General features: G+C 43.0%; 1 protein-coding gene across 1 annotated transcript in view; it reads right to left on the minus strand.

Annotated features, from left to right (window-relative positions):
- Positions 1 to 2,843: 2,843 nt before the first annotated feature.
- LOC106837800 (butyrophilin subfamily 3 member A3-like) overlaps positions 2,844 to 25,275 on the minus strand; it is a 64,221-nt gene continuing 41,789 nt past the window's right edge. Inside the window, exons 13-21 of the mRNA XM_070515476.1 lie at positions 15,610 to 15,689; positions 11,463 to 11,547; positions 10,861 to 11,208; positions 7,241 to 7,384; positions 7,039 to 7,059; positions 6,924 to 6,950; positions 5,762 to 5,788; positions 5,281 to 5,307; positions 2,844 to 3,779 (exon numbers count right to left, since the gene is read on the minus strand). Of these exons, the coding sequence (XP_070371577.1) occupies positions 3,250 to 3,779; positions 5,281 to 5,307; positions 5,762 to 5,788; positions 6,924 to 6,950; positions 7,039 to 7,059; positions 7,241 to 7,384; positions 10,861 to 11,208; positions 11,463 to 11,547; positions 15,610 to 15,689 (1,289 nt within the window). The 3' untranslated portion in view covers positions 2,844 to 3,249. The remainder of the gene's footprint in view (positions 3,780 to 5,280; positions 5,308 to 5,761; positions 5,789 to 6,923; positions 6,951 to 7,038; positions 7,060 to 7,240; positions 7,385 to 10,860; positions 11,209 to 11,462; positions 11,548 to 15,609; positions 15,690 to 25,275) is intronic.

Raw genomic sequence — 25,275 nt, forward strand, 5'->3', positions numbered from 1 at the left:
ATCTTGAACATTTCTCTCTGCATATCTGCTTCGGTTTAATCTCTCTGGAGATGACCTTCGTTTTGCTTCTCTAGACCATGGTGTGGATGGAAAATGCCTTCCCACAGCTCCCATGCATACCTGCTACTAGCCAGGTATCACAGGCTACATATCACTGAGCCATTCATTCAAAATATGCAAGGTATTAACTCTGGTCTAGTCTGGGTCAGATGTCCATCCCACATCCAGTCCACGTCAGGGGTCAGTGGGGCCACTTATAGGGACATGTAGTGGAAGACAGGAAGCCACCACTGCTAAATCGATGGGCTTGGAAGGAGGGCAGACAGGTCTTCACAGGCATTCACTATGTTGTCAGAAGCAGAGCTTTATAAACAAATGCTGTTGATACCCAATTTCCTAGTCCCTTGGTCTACCTCAAGTAGACAGTTTCCTATAAGATAACAATTTCCCAGGTGCCTGCCTTTCTTCTTCTCCACCTGAGAGCTTTCTCTAACACCACTGATGCTTGCTTCTTTGCATATACACAGCCTAATTGGAATTGCAGGGGAGTCAGCGCTTCTCCAGGTGCAGCATTCAACCAAAGGAGGATATGAGTTGTGGAAGAATGGCCCAGGCTCCCCATCAGTGCTAAGAAGATTGTGAGGTATATTCCACAATTTCACATGGTTTCTCAGAGTGTCCTGGGTGGCACCAAGCCCAATTTCCCACTTAACAACCAGTTAATTAAAGTACCCTTTGTACCATTTTCACTTAGTTAGTTTTTCTCCTTTTATTTATTTCCGAACTTTGGTTTTCTGGAATCTCTTCCCAAATAGACTACCTGAACTCAAGTCCTTGAATCAGGTCAGCTTTTGGGGATCCCAAACTAAGAGATGGGATTAGGTAGAAATTTCTCCACACATTGTATCCAATGGTGAGAATTGTATTTTCTGGAGAGGTGCACTCTAACATAGATACTAGGCTCTATCAAGTGAATAAAGGACTACAGATAAAATTTCCAAAAATTCACAAGAATCTCTAATCATGGAGGGCCTTAGTCTATACAGGGGCCTACCAATATGAATAAATCTTCCTCCTACAAAGTGATGCTGTGATGATGATAAGTGTAGTAAGCTAAAGAGTCCACACCATCATCTCTGCAAACTGTGAATATGATTCTTTACACGGCAAAAGGAACCTTACAGATGGAATTAAGGTTTTGGACCTTTAAGTAAGGAGATTATCTTGGGTTCTTAGGAAAAGCATCCTGGATTATCTGGGTGGACTCAATCTAATCACATGAGATTTTTGTTTCTGTGTGTGTGTGTGTGTGTGTGAGGAAGATTGGCCCTGAGCTAACATCTGTTGCTAATCTTCCTCTTTTTGCTTGAGGGAGAGTGTCACTGAGCTACATCTGTGCCAGTCTTCCTCTATTTTATGTGGGATGCCTCCACAGCATAGTTTGAGGAGTGGTGCTAGATCCACGCCGAGGATCTGAACCTGCGAACCCCAGGCTGCTGAAGAGGAGCGCAGAAACTTAACCACTATGCAACCAGGCTGGTGCCTAATCACATGAGGTCTTAGGAATGGAAGCAGGCAAAAGTGTCAAGAGATTCAGTGGAAGAACAGGATAGAGTCAAAGATTGAGAAGGACTCAAGCTGCTATTGCTGCTTTGAAGATGTAGGAAGAGGGTCACAAGCCAAGGAAGGTGGCAGTCTCTAGAAGCTGAAAATAGCTCTGAGCTGACAGGCAGCAAGGAATGGCAACCTCAGTCTTACAACTGCAAGAAACCCACTTCTGCCAACAATCTGAAGGAGCAAGTACACAGATTCTTCCAAGAATCTCAGGGACACCAGAAAGGAACACAGCCTGCAGGAACCTTGATTTAGCCCAGTGAGACCCATGTTGGACTTCTGACCTACAAAAATGTGAGATAATTAATTTATGTTGTTTTATGTCCTAAAATTTATGGTAATTTAAGGATTTTGTGAAAATGTTGCCATGGACTACACTGTGAAACTGTGGTCACTTAAAATCTAGAAAACACTCAGTTGAAGAGTGAAGATAATTCACAAATTTACTTAAGAAATGTAAATTGACTACCACATCCTGGGTAGAGGGGATACAGAAGTGAACAATAATAACGATGATAATGTAGAGTAGCCTTTCCCCAGTATCCATCAGTTGAAAGGAACATCCCTCAACATCAATGAGTGATCAGGGGTGGAAATATGCCTTTCCTGGAGATGGATTCTACAGTGAGATAAAAATACCACTAAAGTACATCTAGCTTCCTTCTTCCCAAATTCTTATTCCACAGACAATCTTTAGGTGTTAAGTTAGGCTGCCTAGAGACCTTCAAAGTAGGAGCATTTGTTGTGGCTCCATGATCACACATCACTTTGGCGGAGCGGGTACACATGTGCCCATTATTAGGTAAGAGTTTGGCCTCTAGTCCCTTCACATCCTGTATGATGCAGTCCCTGTGAATTCATTCTCTGGACCAAGTCATCCTGCAGACTCAATCCAATGAAGTGCTAGACACATGGCTCTGACAACCGACCTTGAGGGAAACAAGAGGGGTGTGACCTCCATAGTCACCTATAGGGATCCTTATGGAGGGGGTCCTGGAAAAGGTGCCTCAAGGCTGCATATAGGGCAGTGGGGCTAGAAAAGAAGAACAGGGTAGCTGGAATGGATGGGACAGGGGCCCAACCTCTCCCAGCAGCACAAGTTTCTGTGTGAATTATGTAAGTGCTTAACTTGGCCCCCTTCTTCAGTTGCCACATTCTCGAAAGGAGACTACCTCATGGGGTAGTTGTGAGGAGTAAATGAGTGAAACTCACTTAAAGCATTTAGCACAGCACTCAGTACATTTTAATTTATCTGTAAGTGTCAGTCATTATTATTTAAATCCCAACTGTCGCTCACTTGCTGAGTCACCTTTGGAAAGTTAGTTCACTTTTTTACACATCCCCTGTTTCTTTATCTATAGAAAGGAGACAATAATGTGGTACCACACGCAACTGTCATGTGAAATAATGGAATTAATATTAGTGAAGTGCTCCACACAGTGTTTGCATTTAGTCAGTATTTTATTGTTGTGATGTGTTGCTGTTAAGGAGAGGGCCCTCAGCTCCAGGATGGGCAGGGGGCAGCAGGGATGTTACCTCAGCCTCAGGGTCCCTATTCCCGTCAGCTGAGCCTGGGGTCAGTGGGGTCTCCAGGGAATAGTCAGACACTAGGGCAGTAACAAGGGAACTGTGCACTCACGTCAGCACTGGGCATATGGTCAAGTCAGTGGGATGCCATGACATCAGTCTGAAAACTGGGTACACAGGCTTAGAGAAGGAGGTGTGCGGGAATGTGTAGATGTGAGATCCATCCAGGGCATTGTAGAATGAGACCTCACCAGTCTCATAGTCCAGGAAAACCCCCACTCTTTGAGGAGGGTTGGAAATTGTCAAGTCTGTCCTGGGGTCAGTGAGAGCCTGATAGTCTTCCCCATTAGACAGGCTAATAGTCCAGAATCCATTCTTTGGTGACATATTAACCCTAAATACTCTCTCCACGTTCTTCGTACATATCCCGACACACCACTCTCCCCTGTACCCAACCTCAACCTCCCAGAAATGTCTCCCTGACCTGAAGCTGTTGAAGCCAAGCACACAGTGATGCCCCAAAAATCTCCTAAGATTGTTTGGCCGAAGCAGTTTTCTATCTGTCCACCACAGGCTCTTCTTGTCCCCAGAAACACCGAGGTTGGGGTGTGCTGTGCCCCGATCCAGAATCACATCCGCTGCAAAAAGATTGGGGCAGGCCATGGGGTCAGCCATTTTTCCTAGACCTCAGAACCTCAGCCTTTAAGACCTAGGCCTGGCTGAGAAGGTCTGGGCCAGAGCATGGTGTCCCCAGCCTGCCCTGAATGTGATCTTCTCAGCTATAATGAAAGAAATGCCCAGGGGTCTTATGTTCGGTGGAGAAGAGTTATCAGGGTCATGGTCTGTATAATCCAACATCTCAAGCTGGTTCCTTCCTTCCATCTTTTTCCTATTTCCCTCCCCAAAAAGACTCTGCCCACATGTGGTTTATAGTCACATAGATTTGAATTTCAGTCCTTGCTCTGTCACTCCTGAGCTGAATGACTTTTCATTTTCTGAAGACTCTTTTTCCATAGACCCAAGCTATGTAATGTCTTTGAGCCTCAATTTCCTTATCTGAAAAATAGGGATAAAAATACTAATCTTTAGGGTAGAAATAGACAATACGTTTTATATGTAGCCCAGGGCCGGACATGGAGGAAGTGCCTGATGTTATAGTAGCTCCATGCCTTTTCTGTGCTAGAGGACATGTTGGGGGCTTTCTGTGCTCCCAGATGCACTCTCCTACCTTTTTCTACCCTCTTCTGGGACCCAGAAATCTAGTGTCTATGGATAGCATCACTGGCCCCCTTGTGTCTGGTTGTCTGCTGAGTTTGCCAATGAGATTTATTGGCATTTGCCAATGCCGATAGTATTTATTTCCCCCACTTCCTCCTGTCAATATCAGATGGTTATTCTCTCCCAAAGGCATGACTCTTCTCAGGCAGCTCTGTCCTTGAGCTGCAGTTTCCTCTAGGCTCCAGTAGTTGCTCACTTTCCCTATTCCTTTAAGCTTATTGTTGGTGACCTCTCCCCACTATTGAGAGCCCTGGGGCACTTCACATTCCCTAACCTGCCTCCTGTCTTTGTAAGGAGTTCCTTTTCTAAACATCCTTCAACCACCCAGTTTGACCATGCCAGCTCTTACGTGGTTTTTTGACCAGTATACGTACGTTACCTCATTTAGTCTTTGCCTCAAGCCTCACATAATAGGGATTATGAAAATAATTTAAAAATGAGGAGAGTGAAGTTCAGAAACATTAAGTAACTTGAGAACACACAGCAGGAGGAGGTGGCATAAGAATCTTGGGAAAAGCAAAGATCTTTGTGCACTGCCTTTCTCCTTGGTCATTCCACATCCTCACTCTCCCTGCAGGATTAGTTCACTCTGCCTCTCCTTCTCTCACCTCTACCCTTTATGCCTCTTTCTTCCCATAAAGATCTATGGAAGCCGAGCAGAGCAATCTTCCCTGCTTCTCTGGGCTCTCAGCAGGAAGGCCCTGGATATGGACATGCTTTTGAGACAAGAACCTAAAGTCATCCACCCAAAACTCTCCCAGTCATAGGGACTTTTCTTCCCGGAATCTCAAGAGTTGAAGAGGAAAAAGGGAATATGTTCCCTCAGGTTGTTGTCCCTGGAACATCCAGTGATTCACTCACCAGCTTGGTAGAGGGCCATCTTCCATTCTGAAAGGCAGGAGACACAGATAAGGGAAGGGCATTATTTCTGTTCTTGCCCCCACTCATTCTCCTCACTAGGCCTTTTCTCTCTCCCTTTCTTCAGTCTCCCAATGTCCAGCTTCTTTCATCTGCAGCTATGCCAGATCAGACATATAACATCTCAGAAATGGTGAACTTCCTTCCCTCCATCATGCTGGGGCTGCAGGCCACATGGCCAGGCTGTGCTAGGGTGTGTGCATGTGTACCAGCAGGGTGAGGGATGTCGGAAAATGCCCAGATGCCTGGAAGGTCCTCTCTGAAGCTCCAGAAAAGCAATGGTGGTGTCCCCCACAGAAAATGAGCATCTGGGCTAGATCTGATTATTCCTACTGGGAATACCAATGGGTCGAGTGACAGAGAAATGGTTTAAATGTTTACAACACATGTGCCAGGAAACTCAGAGGACATCAGGGTCACTCACCAGCATAGACCTGAGACATCCCTCCACCTGCAATGGGAGAAAGATAGAGACATCACCTGAAATGTGTCATTTCTGAGTCATGTCCTTTCTCTTCCTTTGCACCCATCTAATCTTTCTTTTGGACAACTAGCCCCAACGCTTCCTACCATCTCCCTCTGCCTGTTCCATTCTCTTATCCCCTCTCCTCTTTAATATCAAGTCTGAGGACATCAATTCCATGCTGATGATTCCACAGGCACCATGGAAGTGCTTTCCTAGCTGAGACCCAGCGGATATATTCTATGTGTATCTATGCTCCCATTCCTGGGCGTAGGTGTCACTGTGTGTATACCTATATGTGTGAGTGTACTAGAATCCCTGTGTCTCAAGCTGTATTATCTCTTGCCTACTTCTGAAAAGAATTGGGCAACTTAATGAGGAAATTTCAGGTGAGACTTTTTAAAAAGCAGTTCTAATAAATCTATGACTACTGAGCCACTGTGACCACTTGTTTTTTGGAGACACTGTTCTCTCCTTCTTCCTTGATTTTCTCATTGTTTTATTTATTTATTTTTCTTATTCTTCTCCCCAAGCCCCCACAGTACATAGTAGTATGTTCTAGTTGTGGGTGCCCCTGGTTGAGCTATGTGGGATGCTGCTTCAGCATGGCTTGATGAGCAGTGCCAAGTCCATGCCCAGGATTCGAAGTGGCAAAACTCTGGGCCGCCAAGGTGGAGTGAGAGAACTTAACCACTGGGCCACAGGGCCAGCCTCATGATCTTCTCATTGTTTTAAATCTTACATTCTTTGTGTTCTTCTAGGCAGCCTACAGATTATGTAAAGCAACCAGTGAGGTTCCCAGCTTAGGGAAGTCACTTGATCTAGCGAGTTCCACCCCCCTCCTCCTTTCCTTTCAAGTGCACTCCTGGATATTCCTTCATGCTTTGCTGGCTGGAGAGTATATGGGCCCCTCCTGGAGAGATACTGAAGGATCTTTTCTACATTAAAAATCATGACTTTCCTTGCTTCCCTAACCATCAGCTAACCTTATTTCTCTCCCTTGGTAAAGGGATCCAGGATATTTCTCAGCCCTGGGCAGAGTTAGGAGTGAGGAAATAGACTGGGAAATATCCTAGCAGAGATTCTTAGATGCAAATTCAGAGAACATGTCAGAGCTACTCACGAGCCATGTACTGGATCTTTCTCCACTCTGCAATGAAGAAAGGTGAAGAGTCATTAACACACTTAAACCAATGATAGGGAGGCATATATGGATCCCTGGGGGAGTCATAACTTACTGAGTTCATGCTGGAGGTCCTCTGGAAAATAAGCCAAAAAAAACCATTATTGATATGGAGATGGAATGGGAAGTACCTCTGGAAAATAAACCTTACAAATGACCCAGTGCAGGGATAGATGCGCAGGATGGGGAGGGGTTGAGGTCTTTGGGGGACACCTTCCCCTGCGCCAGTGCCTTGGGTTCCCTCCCTGGTCTGATACCTCTTGCCTTTTCTTCCATTTGCTCTTTCTCTTTCTCCTTCTGCTGTCGGCACAGGAAGTAACCCATCCCCGTAAGAATCAGCAGCAAGATGGACAGTGTCCCCACCAAGGCTGTGATCCAGGGCCAGGTCCTCCAGAAGGGGTCTGCAATGGAATGAAGCTTTAGCCTCTCATCCTCAGGGCAGGGATCACAGAGCTTATTTCATGACATTACATAATCCTTCTTATTCTAAAGTATCATTGAACTTTGGGTAAGACTTTGGTACACTCTTACTGTAACATAATATCATTACTTGTCTTGAACTGTCTGCTTCTCACATCTAAATATGAGTTGCTTGAGCATCAGAATCATGTTTTTTCTAGTTTAATTTTTTAAAAGGTTACATTTATGGGCTGGCCCATGGCCTAATGGTTAAGTTCGGCAAGCTTTGCACCAGTGGCCTAAGTTTGGTTCCCAGGAAGAGACCTATGCCACTTGTCAGCAGCCATGCTGTGGTGGTGAACCACATACAAAATAGAGGAAGATTGGCACAGGTGGCAGCTCAGGGTGAATAGTCCTCAAGAAAAAAGAGAATAAGAGGAAGATTGGCAACAGATGTTAGCTCAGAGCAACTCTTCCTCAGCCCAAAAAAAAAATAAAAAGGTTCAAATATCAGAAAGACATAAAAAGTCATCCAAACCTCCCATCCACTGAATCCTCCCTCCCCACCTTAATTAGCCTCTCATCAGTCAGCTTAATATGGTGGTTAAGAATATAAACTTTGGAGCTGGAGGGCCTGAGTTCAAATTCAGTCTCCTCCATTTGACTAGCAACGAGATATTGGACTAATTACTTAACTGCTCTGTATTGGTGTCCTAATTCATAACATAGGGTAATAACAGTATCTCACTCATAAGTTTAAAGGATTCAATTAATGCTTATAAAGGGTCTGACACATAGTGAGTGCTAAGCAAGTGTGTTTTAAATTTTAAAAAGATAAAGATATACTTATTTTTTTTTTTTGTTTACACCAAACATAGCATTCTATACAAATTGCTCTGCATCTGGCTTTTTCTGTTCATCTTGGAGATTCTGCCATATTAGTACAGAGAGAATGTCTGCATTTTCTTTCCCAGCTGTGTAATATTCCGTTGCATAGAAGTTCCCCATCGATGGATATTTCCATAGTTTCTAGCTTTTTTGCTATTATAATTGATACTATAAGAAATTACATTTTACAGGCGTCATTCCATAGAAATGCAAGTATATCTGTCAGATAAATTCCAAGAACTGAGATTTTGGATCAATAAATAAGCAGTTTGGAGAAATACTGCTATATGCCCTCAACAGAAGTTATGCCAATTTACATTAAAAAATATACCAAAGTATACCAACAAAAGTCTAAAAGTGACAGTCTCCCCACAATCCTGCCATCAGAATGGGTGATGTACCATGTCAGTTTTGTTTTGTGTTGTTTTATTGCCAATTGTACAAGCGGAAAACATTTAATACACATTCATCTCTTGGGTGAGATTGGATCGTCTCATGTCTTATTTCATTTTCTGTGAACTTATAATTCATGTCATTTGCTCATTTTTCTATTGGGTTGTTTTACATCTTAAGGAGATTAATTCTTTCTCTAAGATGTGAGTCACACATTTTTTTCCTATTTTTTCATTTGTCTTTGGTTAAGAGTCTAATCTTTACCATCTTTCCCCAATTCCCAATGCCTGTCACAGTTTCTGGCACACAAGAAATACTCAGTAAGTATTTGTGACATAAGCAGCTTTATGGGGAAAGAAAAACATCCTTGGAGTAGGAAGAAGGCTCCAGATTCCTGCTCTGTGCCTTATATTCACTACAGAGACCCAAGTCAGCAACAGAGAATTACACATCCTCCTTCTTTCAGTAGCCACAGCCCAGCAAAGTATACCTGAGGCTAAAGCAGGGTACGGACCTGCAATGGAAATCCTGGCTGTCTTTTCCTTGCTGAGGAGGGGATTTCTGATGATACAAGATTCCCCTTCCCCAGAGCTGCCTTTCGCTATGACAGATGCTGCGACTGCATACAGACCAGCTCTCTCTGCAACCAAAGGTGCTGCCACAGCTGGAATATCCCCTCCCTTGGCATCTCTCCACTGTATTTGGGGCTGAGGATACCAGCAATCGTACATGCACTCCAGATGGATCTCTCCAGCCTCATAACTCTTCACTTCAATGTGAAAATCAGAACACAGTGCTGTGGAACAAAAATGTACCTGAATTCTATGGAACCTCCTGTAGTGATGAAAGTCTCAGAAGGAATCAGATGGCACTCTCACATGAGATAATTCAAGGGCTGTTTCACTAAGGAGCTGTTTTCAAAAGCCTGGTCACGGTGAGGGGAAACTACATGGAACAGAACGATACCCCAGGGAGAGGAACAGTGGAGCTGTTACCACCCACCACTAAACCCAAAGAGAGGCTTAGTGGAAGCCCTTTTGAAGACCTAAGAGAGTCATGTAGAAAGGGCTTTCTTAAGAAGAGCTGTGATTTTCTGGAAAGGAATGCAGCCAGCTTGAGGTCATCCTATATGGAGAAAGCCAGGAGGAAAAGTTCCTAGACCTCCTGTGGTGTATCTTCCATCTTTTGGCTGCAGCTCCCCATTGACCAAATTCATCCAGAAGCCACAGGGCAAGAGAGTGCCATGAGAAAGAGAAGTGCAAACCTTGACTTCTGGACATCAACCTGGTCTCACCTTCTCCTGTTGAACATAAGCAATTTCATGGAACATCAACATCAGACAAGGGCACTTTGCCACTAAGATGGGGCAAGACAAAAATGAGACCACTCAACAATCATGTTTGAATATAGAGAAAAACACAAATACTGTCCAAACCACAATCATACAAAACATTTCCCTATCCTGGCTATGAATGACTGCTGCTCCTTTCCCTATTACAGCTTTAACCTCATTCTAGTCTTCCTCCTAGGTAAGACATATTAAGACATCCAACTACAGAATCACACCCCCCACCTTCCTGACAGAATCCAGTCCAGAGCAAAGTCCCACTTCCATAAACCCTCCCCCAACTCCCCTAACACAAGTCCAAATTCTATAGCAAGTCTTCTCTAACACCCTCTTACTGAGACACCCCACGGTTCCCACATGGCATGTGTTCTCCCCCCCTGCAATAAGTAATATACATAAATTGGTCAACTTGAGGTGTGTTCCTGGAGGCCTTTGGCTGGAGAACATTGGCAGCATGGATGCTGTCCTACAGGTCAGCCTTCCAGGGCCCACCACAGTGTATACCCGGAAGGGCCACAGAAGTAATCTGGGACACAACTGAACCAAACGATTGTGTGCTGAGGAGATATGTTCTTATCCTTCCTATCCTTGACGTTCCATTTCCCAGCTTAGACCCTGGCAGCCAGCTTGAGAGAGATCTTTACTTGATATCACAGAGTATAGGAGGGATTCCTCCTGGAGGAAAACCTGTGTCTTTCCCAAGGGCCTCAGAGAAACAAAGAGGGAAGGCAGTGGAGGCAGTTCCTAATGACCAGCCAGGATGCTCTGAGGTGGATTTGGAGCATGAACTCTGCTTCTGCCCCCAGGTCTAAAGGAGTAACCAGTTCAGAACAAAAGTAGGAGCCTCACCTGCAACCTTCAGCTCCATTACGGCATTTTCAGAGAAGTTTTCATCTTGGAAATAACACCGGTAGCTCCCTCTGTCAGAGGATCTGACGTCGTAAATTCGGAGAGTAGCCTTCCCTTCAGTGATGTCATCTCTTAAAATCAAAGTTCTCCCTCGATACTCTGCCATCTGTTCGTCATCTCTTTCCTCCCCATTTGCATACATGTATACTACCTCCCTAAGGCTGGATCTCACCCACATCAGATCCATGATCTCCGCGCTCATCTTCGGGGAAAGATGACAGGGCAGATCAGCATATTCACCCATGAGGGCCAGGATGGGCCCAGAGGGTCCAACCACAGCAAACTGAGCTGGTCGGTAAAAGGAGAAGCTCCATCAGAGGGAGTTGGGGCATGAGGGTAAGGGAGGGATCTCATGCAGGGAGGGTGAGGTACAAAAATCCTAGAGAGGAACATGATCTTAATAGAAGTACAATTTGTCTGAACGGCATGTATACCTTCAGTTTGGGATGGGACTTCCAGGTATAAGAAGTTATCACAGGTTCTAACTGGACAATAACAGATAATTGTATGATTCAGTAACATAAATGCAGAATGTTCCCTACCTGAGCAAGGGGTAAGCAGCTGGACCAAGATGACACAGACAAGGAGGTTGAGCAGAGGGATGTGTAGGGAACTTGCCATTTTCATCTGCGCTGCAGAGAGATGATGGAGTCAGGCAGAAATTATGACTTGAAAGAAGATAGTGAATTCCACATCAAACCTCCACCTCCCCAGGGGCGATTCAGGGTGAAACACACAATCATCAGTGTGGTGACTCAAGATCCTCTTCTGCTACAATGTCTGCTTGGGAGAGTCTTAACTTTGAGTTCAACATGGAAAATCACCAACAAAAATATGTAATGTTAAATGCACATTTAACATCCAAATATTATTTATTTAGGGTTAAATGTATGTATATTAACCCTAACCCATCAGGAAATCCTTAGCTCTACTGTCCAGAATCCTTCCACTTTCCCACACTTCTCCTGCTATAGCCAGGCCCAAGCCTCCACCCTCACACTCTGATTAATGCAGGACCCTCCTCTCTGGGTCCCCTGATTCCACTTGTGTCCCTTACTGTCTATTCTCAACACAACAGCCAGAACGTTCCTTGTGTAACATCATGCCACTCTTCTGCTTAGCAGCTTCCAGTGGCTCCCAATTCCCTCACAGTAGATGCTGAAGTCCTTACAATGGCCAACAAGGCCCTCCAGGACCTGAAACTCTGAATTCATCTCCCCTATTCTACTCATCTTATCCAGCCACAGTGCCCTTCTTGCTTGTTCTTGAATAGGCCAGGACAGAGGACACCAGCACTGACTCTTCTCTCTACCTGGAACCCTCTTCCCCCAGATATCCACAAGGCGCACTCCCTCACCTCCTTCAAGTCTTTGCTCTCAAGTCAGTTCCTCCATGAGACCCTCTCTGACCACAGGTTTATGGCAAAATTCTCCCATACCCCTGAGCGTGCTCTCTTTTTCTCATTGATTTTCAGCATCTAACATATCCTGGGTTTACTGTCTGTCTCCACCTGCTGGAATGGAGCTCCACAAAACAAGGACATTGGTCTATTTTGTTTCTTAATGTATGATGAGCCCATAGAACAGTGTGTAGTTCACCTGGAACCTTTAGTAAATATTTGTTGAATGAGTGAATGGATGAGGGGTAACGTATTAACCCACCAATGCTCCTTAGAATTTTATATCTGTTTCGGTGATCAGATTAAGTGGTTGTCATCCCACAGGAAGGGAGGTGGAAAGTTGTGAAGACAAAGTCTGCCTCCATAATGACATGGTCTTTTGGTCTGGCTTAGAGACTATAGCCTGGCCTCCTCTTTTCCCACTGAGACTTGCCTATATTATTATATTTAATCCTATTTTTCAGTGAGGTGGGTTCAAGGAGCAAGAATGTCCTGCATATACATATAAGAGTATTACAACTCGGTGTGCTTCAGTGCACTCACTCTTCAGTGTGATTGTTCTTTGGGGGAGAAACATCCCTGGGAAGGAAATTATTCATTTCCTGTCTTCCCTTTTCCCAGGTGTTCACCAATGCTCCTTGGCTGATGGTCTCATGGCTCACCAGCAATGGAAAAGTTCCTGGTCTTAATTTCTCCACTACTAGAGAAGTGCCTTCAGAGGCAGAAATGTAAAAGCTGGCATTTGCAAAGAATGGCAATTATGTCAATCTAGGAGCACACAGCAGTCCAACAAAGCTCATACTGGTATGAAATGTTCAGGTTCTCCAAGGTCAGAATGAGGGCCCCTGCAAACTCCCACTCCAAGCTGAGTGCTGTCAACTGTATTTTGGCTCAGAAAAGCACCTCTGTCGTCTTTTAGGTATAGTATGTAGCATCAATGTGAACACTGCGATAAGGGAATTGTAGCCCTCACCAGCTGGCAAGGCTTGATTCTAGCTGAGTTCTAGCTTGGCTTCCATCCTAACCACCCCAAAGTTGGCTGCATCCCTCGATAGTGGAGATCTATGCCTAGGTGGATTACTCAGAGATAGGACTGAGATCTCTGGACCTAACCTCCTCCTTTCTCCCTTGTTTCTCTCCCATCATGTATCCTCTCTTTCCATGAAGATGTCAGGTAGAATGGGGTCCTGATGAATGACTGGAGGGAGTGTCCATCTGGGGAGCAACACTGTGGACTCCTCTAGGGCCCAACACATGGCCATCACCAAGTTCAGATCATGCCTCCATCAGACTCTGGTTAAAATCCAGGCAGAATCCCTGGTGGAGGCTCTGGAGTCAGTCAGAGGCTGAACCTACCACTGCTGAGTCAAAAGCCTAGTGAACGGGAGCCCTAGGAAGAAGACCAGTTCTCACCCATCTTTTCATTCATTCACTCAACAAATATTTATTGAGCCCACACTATTTGCCAGGCCCACTATGTATTAGGTGTAGGAAGAAAAAGGGGGTGGAAACTAGGTAATGGCTGCATGATTCACAAGTTGTGTAATCTCAGCCATGTGACAAAACCTATTTGAGCTCCAGTCACTCATGAAAGAATGTGAAATACGAACTTCAGAATGTGCAGAATTGGCCCAGTAATTTTACTTCCAGATATCAGGTCCAGTGAAGTACTTGCATGCATCCAGAGAGAAGCATGTGTAAAGATGACACTGCAGCATTGTTTTCAAAATCAAAAAAGTGATCAAAACTCTAACTGGCCACCCATAGGAGACTGGTTAATTAAATAATGTTTCACCCCTGTGAAGGAATTCAATGCGGCAGTTAAGACTAATTTGTAGTCGGCAACCTAGATAATTAAGACCTATTAAGTGAACAAAATGCAAGTTGCAGAACAATATGAATGGTTCTATTAAAAAACAAAGCTATAAATTGTCATATACATTTTATTAAATTGCCATAAAAAGGGTCTAAAAGGACACAGGCTACACTGAGAATTGGGGATCGAGTGAAAGATGCTTTTGTCCTTTGTACCCTATACTTTGAAAATTTTTGAATGTCTTAAAGTTGAAACGTTTTCATGTAAAACTTAACAATTAATAACTGTTACAAGTAATTATAGTGGCTGAAACATATTAGTTTTTCAGAAAATACCAACTCGTCTAAAACAAACCAGCATGAGACCCCCGTCATAGTTCTGCAAGTCCAGGAACTGCCGGGGGACAAGATAGCAGAAGTCTGAGCAGCTGGCACTCCTTCGGACCCTTGCCTGAAACCTGGACATGACCGCAGACAAAATGTTGCCTTTCAGGACATTCTCTCCTCTTCAAAATATTCTTTATGCTACTTGAGAGAGGACGATATTATTGTTATTATTATAGGTAACAATTTGTCTACTGTCCTCAGAGTAGAGAATATGTTTTCACTTATTTTAGGGTATTTATTGTTTTTGCTCCTGACTATAGACAATTTTAAAGTGGAGAAAAATATAATGGAAAAAAATTTGGATAATCTGTGAGAGTAATATTATACTTTGCTTCACGGTAATGTAAATATTTCTGGAAGTATTTTGGCCATATATATACCAAATGCCTTGGAAACATTTCATCCTTTGACCCAGAAATTCCACATTTAGGAATTGCACTTAAAGGAAAATAATGAGATATTAACACAAAGATTTATGTTTAAGGCTGTTCATCATAGTAAAATCTGCAACAGTAAAATGTACATACAATTTAAATATCCCAATTGGATCCAATTTTGTTACAATGATAAATAAAATTATTTATTAAAAACATGACACCTAGTGACTGTATGTAAATCCCTTTATGATTGTAAAATGTGTTGTTTATCCATCTTCTGATTGTTGTATATGTGTATGTATGTAGTATGTAGAGGTTGGTTCAGATTTTTCTATAATACAAATAATTCTGTAATGACTATCATTACATATACACATTTAAGGTACATCTCTTTTTAGTATCTCTTAGAATACATTCCCAGAGATGGCCAGGAGAGATCATAAGAGTCCTTTGCTCCTTTCTCACCAGAGTAAGTTCTTAAGGACATGCAGTTGTTAAGTTTCTTCATTCAGGTTGTCTCCCTCCCACCAAATTTCCCAATGAAGGTCCTTACTTTTGGCACTGCATCCCGCCCCCATCCCCTATCCCCTCACCACACTCACAAGCACCAAACCCCTTTCTCTAGGTGAGGACTTCCCTGTACCCACTCTCAACTGTTTAGCTGCTGTCTTTCCAGGGCGGTCCTGGCTTTTACCAGTTTCCCTCACTTACCTCTTGACAGTCCCATCTGAAGATCACAGCCCACAGAATGAAGGGAATCAATAGCTCTCCGTTAATGTTAACAGTCTGCTCTGGAAGAAAGGGAAAAGAAAGAAAGACTGCTCACTGTGAGAAACAGTAACAGAGTCCCTCTCTAGAGGAATTAGTTTTTTCTTGGCTCCGAGGGGTGTTTCTTATCAGTTGCTGGACAGATGCCAGCGGGAAATGTTAGAATGAAAATGAAACTGGACTGGACTATACAAAATGAAGAAAAATTTCAGCCCTAATTCCCACACAGTTTGTGTCTCTCTGTGTTTACCTGTTTGAATCATTCATGTATGTATATATATGTAGATATATATATAATATATATATGTATATATGCGTGTGTGTATAATCAGTATTTCATTATGTACACCCATTTTCTGTCTTTTATATCATAGTAGATTTATCAGCAGAATTAAGAAGAAAAATTTTAAGATTTTAATGTATGAAGAGAAGAAGACAGCCACTAATTAAAATGTTTCTGTGGCTGTTTGCTAACATCTGTGTGCATGTAGGGGGGCACATGGAGGAGGACATCTTCTACAACAGAGTAAAATGGAAGTACGAACAGAAAGAAAACCAGATCCACATTACCTTTTTAGCATCTCTGAAACTCAAGTCTCTGATCTATGACCAAATTGTGTAACTTTCAGGTTTCCAGAGACAGTGCTGCCAGTGACTGATGGGCGTGTCCTCCATTTTTTAGAACAGTCTTATTTGGAGTGCTGCTGAGCAGCTTCCTTCACTTTCTATGCCTTATTTGTGCTACATTTGTATTTTCATGTGTATTTGTTTCCACTCTGCCCACAGGATTCTGTATTCTCTGAGGTTAGACTCTGGATAGGCTGTGAAGGCTTTTTCTATAAAGTGTCTTTGGACAAACTGGCCCTACCTGTGGCCTAGGGTTTCCCAAGACACTTTATGTGAGTCTCACATCATTGGTTAATGCTCCTTGGGCTTTGATGTGACCTTGGCTGATGGAATTTGATTATATTCCAACTCTTTGAATTTAGGCTCTGTGCATGGCTGGTTGCTTGTGCAATATCTACTCCCTACTTCTTCTTAGTAATCAAACCCAGTTTGGGGAGGACTTGCCATTTGCCCATCCCCCTTTTAGATAGGAGAGAATGAGGGACTAAGTTTGAATCAATGATTTGTAGAGGGAAGTTGTTATGTTTTTCAAGAGGGTTCTATACTCATCCTACTTCCACTTTTTTTTTTTTGCCTAGAACATGGTCCTTGGAGCTGGAGTGCAGCAATCATCTCAGGACCATGAGGCACCCTTGAGAATGGAAGCCACATGCTGAGATGGTAGAGAATAAAGATCGAAGAAATCTGGTGCACCAATGCATCTCTGAGTTGCCAGACCAGCTCTGGACTGCCGCTCTCTGAATTCATTTTATACAAAAGGAGATCAAAATCTTGTTTTGTTGATGCCAGTGGTACTTCCAGTCTCTGCTGTTAGCAGCAAAATACAATTCTTCCCTCCTCATCACCCACTATCAACAGTTTATCATGAAACTTTTCAAACATAGAGCAAAGTTAAAAGATTTTTTCAATGAACACCAAATTTACCTACTATCTATATTCCATAGTGAACATTTTACGATAGTTGCTTTATTATAATCTTTCCTTCTGTTTATCCCCCCATCCATCCTTATGTATTTAAAACCTTATTTATTTATTTATTTGGTGCCTTTTAAATAAAGTTGCAAATATCAATGCCCTTTCCCCTGGATATTTTGGCACATCTATCAGTTACGAGAACCCCGTCGTGAAATGCGTGAGGCACCAATGCTGTGTCTGAAACACAAATGTAGGAGTACCTTTCAGTCACATGTTCTAAAAGAATCAGGGGTGTATATTTATCTGGGTATCTCTAGCTCCTAAATGCCACACCATCCCCACCAATATTCACAGTCTGGCCCCTGGTACCTGGCCACTCCTGGTAAGAGTCAGACTCCCTCCAGGAGGCTGTGTAAGCAGGAGGCTCCAGGATTGCCTCTCAGGAACAACTTGATATAGGGACAAGCACTGCCTCAGGGACCTTCTGTCCATTCCCTGACATCTCCTGAGAGAAGTGCTCTCTTCTCTGCTGATATCACAAGAAGGGAATAGATATTTTGGAGGACCTGTAGGATGCAGGGCCCCACAAATTACTTGAAGAGGGGCAGGCGTAAATCACTCGTGAAGGAAGCTGAGGAAATGCATGTAGTTGAGTTCAGAGACAAAATAAAATAGGAGAGTGGACATCACATTAGAGATGGGTTAGAAAGTAAAAGTTATCTCAGAATATAACCATCTTCCCTGTCAGTAATCAGGCTGGTGTAAAAGACATATTTGATAAAGCCAACTACATGGTTAACAGAAAGAATATTTCTCCCAAGATCATGATGTTGCTGCAAAAGGGCAAAACAAACCCTTCTCTGAGTGTTTCCTGCTTTCTTACTCACTGAGAAACTTTCTTTTAAAAATTCAGTCACCTTTCATTCTTTTGGATATGGCTCGCCAGTTTTCCCAACACCATTTATTGAAGAGACCTTCCATTCTCCATTGTACATTTTTTACTCTTTTCTGAAGATTAGCTGTACATTATCTTTTTCTTTTCTTTTTTTTTTTTTGAGGAAGATTAGCCCTGAGCTAACTGCTGCAAATCTTCCTCATTTTGCTGAGGAAGGCTGTCCCTGAGCTAATATCCATGCCCATCGTCCTCTACTTTATATATGGGATGCCTACCACAGCATGGCATGCCAAGTGGTGCCATGACTGCACCCGGGATCCAAACCGGTGAACCACAGGTGACGGAAGTCGAATGTGCGCACTTAACTGCTGCACCATCGGGCTGACCCCAGCTGTACATTATCTTAAACCAGACACAAAAATTAACTCAAAATGGATTAAAGACTTGAATGTAAAATGTGAAACCATAAAACTCCTAGAAGAAAACATTCACTGTTTTCTCTTTGACATTGGTCTTAGAGTATCTTTTCAAACATCATGTCTGCTCAGGCAAGGGAAACAAAAGAAAAAATAAACAAGTGGGGCTATGTCAGGCTAAAATGCTTTTGCAGGGCAAACAAAACCATAAAGAAAATGAAAAGACTACCCACCAACTGGGAGAAAATTCTTGCAAATCATATATCTGACAAGGAGTTAATTTCCAAAATATATAAAGAACTCATACAACTCAACAACAAAAAATGAAAAATGTGATCAAAATGGGCAGAGTATATGGAAAGATATTTTTCCAAAGAAGATATACAGATGGCCAAGAGGCATATTAAAAGATATTCAACATCACTAATTATTAGGGAAATTCAAATCAAAACTACAATGAAATATCACTTCACACCCACCAGGATGGCTATTATTAACAAGACAAGAAATAACAAGGATGGAGAGCATGTGGAGAAAAGGGAAACTTCATGGACCATTGGTGGGAATGCCAACTTGCAAACTGGTGCAGCCACTGGGGAAAAAAGTATGGACATGTCTCAAAAATCAAACATAGAAATACCATATTATCCAGCTGTTTCATAACTGAGTGTTTATCCAATGAATACGAAATCAATAATTTTAAAAGATTTATGTACCCTTACATTCATCGCAGCATTATTCACAATAGCTGACACGTGGAAGCAACCCAGGTGCCCATCTATGGATGAATAGATAAAGATGGTGTGGTACATATAAACAACGGAATACGACTCAGCAATAAAAAAAATTAAATCATGCCATTTGTGAAAACATGGATGGACCTTGCTTTCATGGATGGTATGCTAAGTAAAATAAGTCATAGAGAGAAAGACAAACACTGTATGATACAACACATATGTGGAAGATAAACAAACACGTAGAGAACAGATTAGTCGTTAGAGAAAAGGGATTGGGGGAGGCTGAAAGGGTTAAAGGGGCACATATGTATGGTGACAGATAACATCTAAACTATTGGTTGTGAACATGATGCAGTCTACATAGAAACTGACAGATGATAATGTACACCTGAAATTTACACAGTGTTATAAGCCAATATGACCTCAATAAAATAATTTAAAAATAAAAATAAATAAAAATTTGGAGTCTATCCAAAGTCCATTAAATAAGAATGAACTATCCCATTCTTGTCTGGAGGATGCAAGTTACTTTGACACAGAAAAGCAACTTTGATTTCCATCCTAGATGCTGGACTTCAGACAAGGGGTTTCAGGGCACAACATTTTCTTAACTTTATAGTTTCCAAGAATATAAGACCCCAGGTCTACTCCTCATGCAGACCATTACATAAAGCCTTTGGAGAGAAATATTTGTGAAATAGGGATGGAAAAAGTTCATTAATTCAGCAAATTTTTATTGACAAGCCACCATGTAGTAGGTATCAGCACTGAACTTCAAACTCGTGAGGAGAGGTGGCGTAATGGAGGAGTTAAACCACAGACTCTGAAGCCAGGTTTCCTGGGTGAGCTTTGCTAGCTTGTGACCTTGGGCCAGTTACTTATCCTCTCTGTGCATTAGTTTTTCTATCTGTAAAATAAGGATGATAATAGCATCTGCCTTTTTGGATTGCTGTTGTGAAGATGAAATGAGATAATTCAGGCAACTTTCTTACAACAGATTATACAGATTAAGCCATAAAAATGTATGTTAAGTAAAAACTAGATTTGGTCCTCCTTCTCAGAGTTGACAGGTTGGCATTTTCCCCTAAGGAGGGTGAGATGCCGGGGATTGATGCTCAAGGAATGCAGAACCGAAGGGTGGACTTCTACTGTTAACTTCGGGGGATGAGCTTGATAGATCCCAAAAGGAATTCAGAGACTTCTTACCTGTAAAAAATAGGTGGGTGTACATATACTTAACAATTCCAGTCCCTTTTGTACAGCAATTGTACTTTCAAGAATTGATCTTAACGCCAAATGCCATAGAGAAATTTATTCTCTGTAAGTGATGAGGGCTACGAAAAATGATTTACATACAAAGATGTTTATAGTAGTATCATTTGTAACAAAAAAGAAAGAAAACCATCTTCATTATGAAAAATATAAGATTAATGTTGAAGGTTTAGTGTTGCAGAATAAGCATGTCATAGGACAATGTATATAGCAAGGTCCAATTTTCATTAGAAAAACTCTGTGTGTGTGTGTGTGTGTGTGTGTATCTGTATAAGCACAGAAAAGAGTTAAAGAATATGCACTTAACTGTTGATAATATAATGTATTTTAAACATAGGAAGTTATTTAAGAAAAGGAGCAGTAAACAAATTCACAAACCAGAGACAAAATCTTGAAAACTCTGGCGTGAAAAGTGTCACTGAAATTGTTTGACAAGGAATGATTTGGATTCTCCGGGGTAATATTATGTAGCGTTAGATGTAAGACTGTTGACTGTAGCATCAAGTCCCAGACCAGCAGGTGACCTGGAGAAGTGGCTTTTCTGTGTGCACTTTATTTAGTATCTCCTAGGGTTGCATGTGGCTCAAAATGAAATAGAGTTACTGAATGAAAAGACTGAAACAGCAAAGTCCCTTCCAGATCCAGCTTCCTGCTGTGGTTCTGTTGCTCAGGCATTCAAAACAACCACTGCTTGTGGGCACTGGCCTTTCTTCTCTTTATGACATTTCCAAGAGATCAAGGTCAGAGATTGTAACCAAAAGTTTGGTCTCTGAACCCGAGGCCAATCCAAATAACGAGAACAGAGTCTTGAGTGGAAGAGGAAAGGTTTTTACTATGCCAGGCACAGGGAGCAAAGCAAGGGCTCATGCCTCAAAAATTGCTAGCTCCCAGATGAGGAATGGGTAGGGATTTTTATTTGGGGTTTTGGGTAGGGGAGGGGGGAACAAGTAGCTTGTGCAGCTCAGTGCTTTCCCACCAGCCTTGAGAGGCTGCTTGCAGCAAGGCGGTGGAGGGGGGAGGGTGAGATAGGAGGATGGCAGGTGGGCGTCCTTCGCGGTTGTCTCTTGTCTCCTGTTTGAGGCGGGTTCGGATTCGAGTGCCAGGAGTCCAGGAGTTGAGGTCTGGGAAGCCTCCGCTCCTTGATATTCTTGACACAGCAGCTTTCCAGGCAAACTTCAAGGACACATGATTAGCTAAACTTTAGTGTGCCTCCAATTCCAGGCCACCTGGGCTTTTAACAATTTGTAACTCCCATTTAGTTGTAAAGCTCCAAGAGTCAAAGTTTAAAGAAACAGGTATTTACATGTGAGTGGAGCTAGAGAAGCAGGAAAGGTGGTGGTGGGTTTTAGTTTTAACCTCATATGCGCTGGGTTCAATTTGGGGGAACTGATATCAGGGCTGATGTTAAGACCCTGTAACAAGATCACTCTCCAGGCCACTAGTTTTTAGTCTTTCCACCAGTATTTCTTGTCTCTTGAAGTTCCTTTTCCAGTTTCCAGCTGTAATGGCAGCACCAGAGAGACTCTCTTAACAAGACTCTGTAGGGTGGCATTGTCCTTTCTGGACTTCTGCACCATGTAACCCTGGAGCACTACAAACTCTCTCCAGCCTGTTTCCAGTCTCATGGAGAAATGACAAAGAAATGGCCACAGCTCTGAGAGCAAAGGTCAGAGGGGCTCCACCTCCACTGCTGTCTCAGGTGGAGCTCTGGAGGAGTGGTCCCTAGAAGTGGCTCCTCAACCCCAGCGCCCAGTTCTCCCCTGGAGGTTCAATTGAGAGAAAGTCTGGGGACTGATGACCTCAGGGGCAGATGGTCAGAGGGGTTGGGTGATAGAACCAGAGGCAGAAGAAAGGGTGGAGGGGCCCAGTGAAGGAAGCCTAGGGGAAAGTGTGGATGTGGGACCCATGAGGCACACTATAGAAGGAGAATCTCCAGGCTCATAGTCCAAGAAGATCCCCACCTAGCTGGGGGGCTCACTCAGGCGGAAGAGGGTCTGAGGAGAGGTGAGGGCCTGATACTTAGTAGCATACATTTCCACAGCCCAGAATCCATTTTGAGTTGACTCTGTGCATCCACACACCCTTTCCGTGTTTTCCTCACAAATCACAAGGTCTCAGTAAGTTCTGTCACCCACTTTGACCTCCCAGTAGTGTCTCCTTGAAGAGAAGGACTTGTGGCCCAGCACACAAGGGTCAGGAAAAAACCTTCCAGGTTTTTTTGCAGAGATCCTTCCTTGCATTTTTCTGCCTCACACTTCAGCAATCTTTAGCCAGAAAGAGTTCAAAATAGGCAGTGTCTGGATCCGGAGTCACATTAGCTTCAGAAAGAGAGAGACAAGAGAGGCAGCCAACTCTGGTATCCCAGGGCCCTCGGGGACTGGAAAAGAGGAGAAAAGAAGCTAACCCTAACCCATGAAGTCCCTTTCTTTCTCAAAACAGCTAGAGTGATAAGTATCTCTCAAATGTCCTCAAGAACATTTTTCAAAGAACCAGTGGGAGAGCTCAGAAAATTTCACAAGGAAGAGATAATGCAGATTCCTGAACCCTGGAGGTCCCAGGTCCCTGGGAGTAGGGGTGTTTAATCAGGAATCCCCCTTTCCCATCCCATCCTCTCCTCTCCCACAGCAGCTTGTACAAATCCCTCTCATGTCAGTGCACTGATATTATTTGTTTCATATTTCTCTCTTCTACTAGATTAGGACCTGAGAAAGTGGAGACTGTGTGCTCATCACTGCATTCTCACTGTCTAGCACTGTCAGTATCTGACTCCCAAGTGATGCTTAATAATGTTTGTAGAGTGAAGGAATGGGGAAGATCGTGTGGAAAGCCTTCAGCCATTCCTCTCTGCCAGCCTGAAGCCCCAGGGGATCTGGTGGAGGGCTACCTGGCCAGAGTTTTTCTGCCAACTGTGTAGGATCCCTGATCGAATCAATGCTGATCTTTAATAGACTTTCCCAGAATCTCAAAGCTTAGAAGAGTCACATGGGAGAAACTGTTGTGTTTTCACCAAATGCTGGTTCCTTTTCCCCATAGGGACACAGCTAGATGACATTTCTCAGCCTCCCTTGGGTACCCAGGAGAAGAATTGGCCCTTGAGAAACCTTCTGCACAATATTTCCACCCCTTTTTCCCCATCTCTTGGCTGAATACAGAATAGAGTGAGGCCCTAGAACATCCATGTGGAGTAGAGCTCTCATCTCCCCATATGATCTGTCTTGAACTCTGGACAGATGCAGAAATACACTTTTATCGTGTTTACCTAATGAGGTGGCAGGGTTTTTTGTTACAAAAGTTAGTCTACCTTGACCAATATGAGCCATCAGCGAAAGTCAGCTCCCTTTACAGGCTGTTTCTGTGGACAGTTGTCTTATGTGCTGGATACTGAGGACCCAGAGATGGTAATACACAGTCCCTGCCCTGTCAAGGAACTCAATCTTGAGACAAAGAGACAAATAATATCACTTCAAAGGGAAAGTATATAAAATCCTGTCAGATCTTCCTTCTAAAAGCTGTCAAATCTACCTTTGATTCTCTATTTATTTGCTTCAGAGAATCCTGTATAATTGATCACTTTCCTCATATATATACTTATACACAATACAGTTTATAAAGCTCAAACTATGTGTTGGGTGGTTCATCTGGAGCCAGTACCACAGACCTAAGCTGCTCTTTGCTGGATCAGGGCTTCCCTGTCTGACAGAGCAGTTAACCCAGCCTAATCTTCACTATGTCTCTGCTTTATTTATTTTCCATCAGCCTCGTTTTGTCAAATCCAATTGTCACTTGCCAGTTCCCACTTATTCAAACTCTCAGCCATGTTTGACATAAACATTTCCTCCTTCTTCACATTTCTTTCCTCAGATTCTGGCACACACACCCTCTTGGGATTTTTTTCTTATTCCACTGGTTACTTTTTCTCAATCTCCTTTGCTGGATCCTCCATTTCCTAACCTCTGAATGTCTGGGGGCGCTGGAGCTCAGTATCTTGAACTTTTGTTCTTTTGTCTCTGAACACTCTCCCTCCCTAAGGAAACTCATCCAACCCCAGGATTTTAATTACTACATGTGCACACATAACTCCCAAGTCTCCAGCTCCAGCAACTTCCAGACTCATTCACCCAATTGACTATATGACTTAAGTCCAAAAGATAATTTTTAATTCTCTCCCAGAAATTCCCTATCATTCACCCATTTGCTTTGGCCAAAATCCCAAGCAGAGCCTACCAAATGGACCTATCATCAAGTCTTTTTCAACTCTTCCTTCAAAACATATCTCTTATTCAACAATCGCTTTTCACCGTCTCCATCAGAGCCACCAGGATATCATGCCTGGCTTCCTTGCTTCCCATCTTGCCTCTGTATAGTCTCTATAGTCTATTCTCAAGACAGAAGCAGCCAAGCTGATCTTAAAAACACATAAATCAGATGCCGTCACTCTCCACCTCTAAAGTCCCCAGTTTTTTCCTATCACACTTAAAATAAATCCAGAGACATCATCATGGTTTGGAACACTTTCCATCATGTGACCCCTGCTTATCTCTTGCACCACACCTCCTATCATCTTTAGGCCCAATCACATTGCTCTTTCCAGGCACATGGATTTTCTTCCAGTTCCTCAAACACTCTGGATCTTTCACACCTTGGGATTGTTGTATCTGCTCCCCACTCTCCCTGGAACAGGGAAAGCCCCGGGTGTTAACATTTGTATTCCTTCCTATTATTGTGTCCTGTCTTAAATGTCATCTCC

This window comes from Equus asinus, chromosome 8, assembly GCF_041296235.1.
Source record: "Equus asinus isolate D_3611 breed Donkey chromosome 8, EquAss-T2T_v2, whole genome shotgun sequence".
Classification (NCBI taxonomy): domain Eukaryota; kingdom Metazoa; phylum Chordata; class Mammalia; order Perissodactyla; family Equidae; genus Equus; species Equus asinus.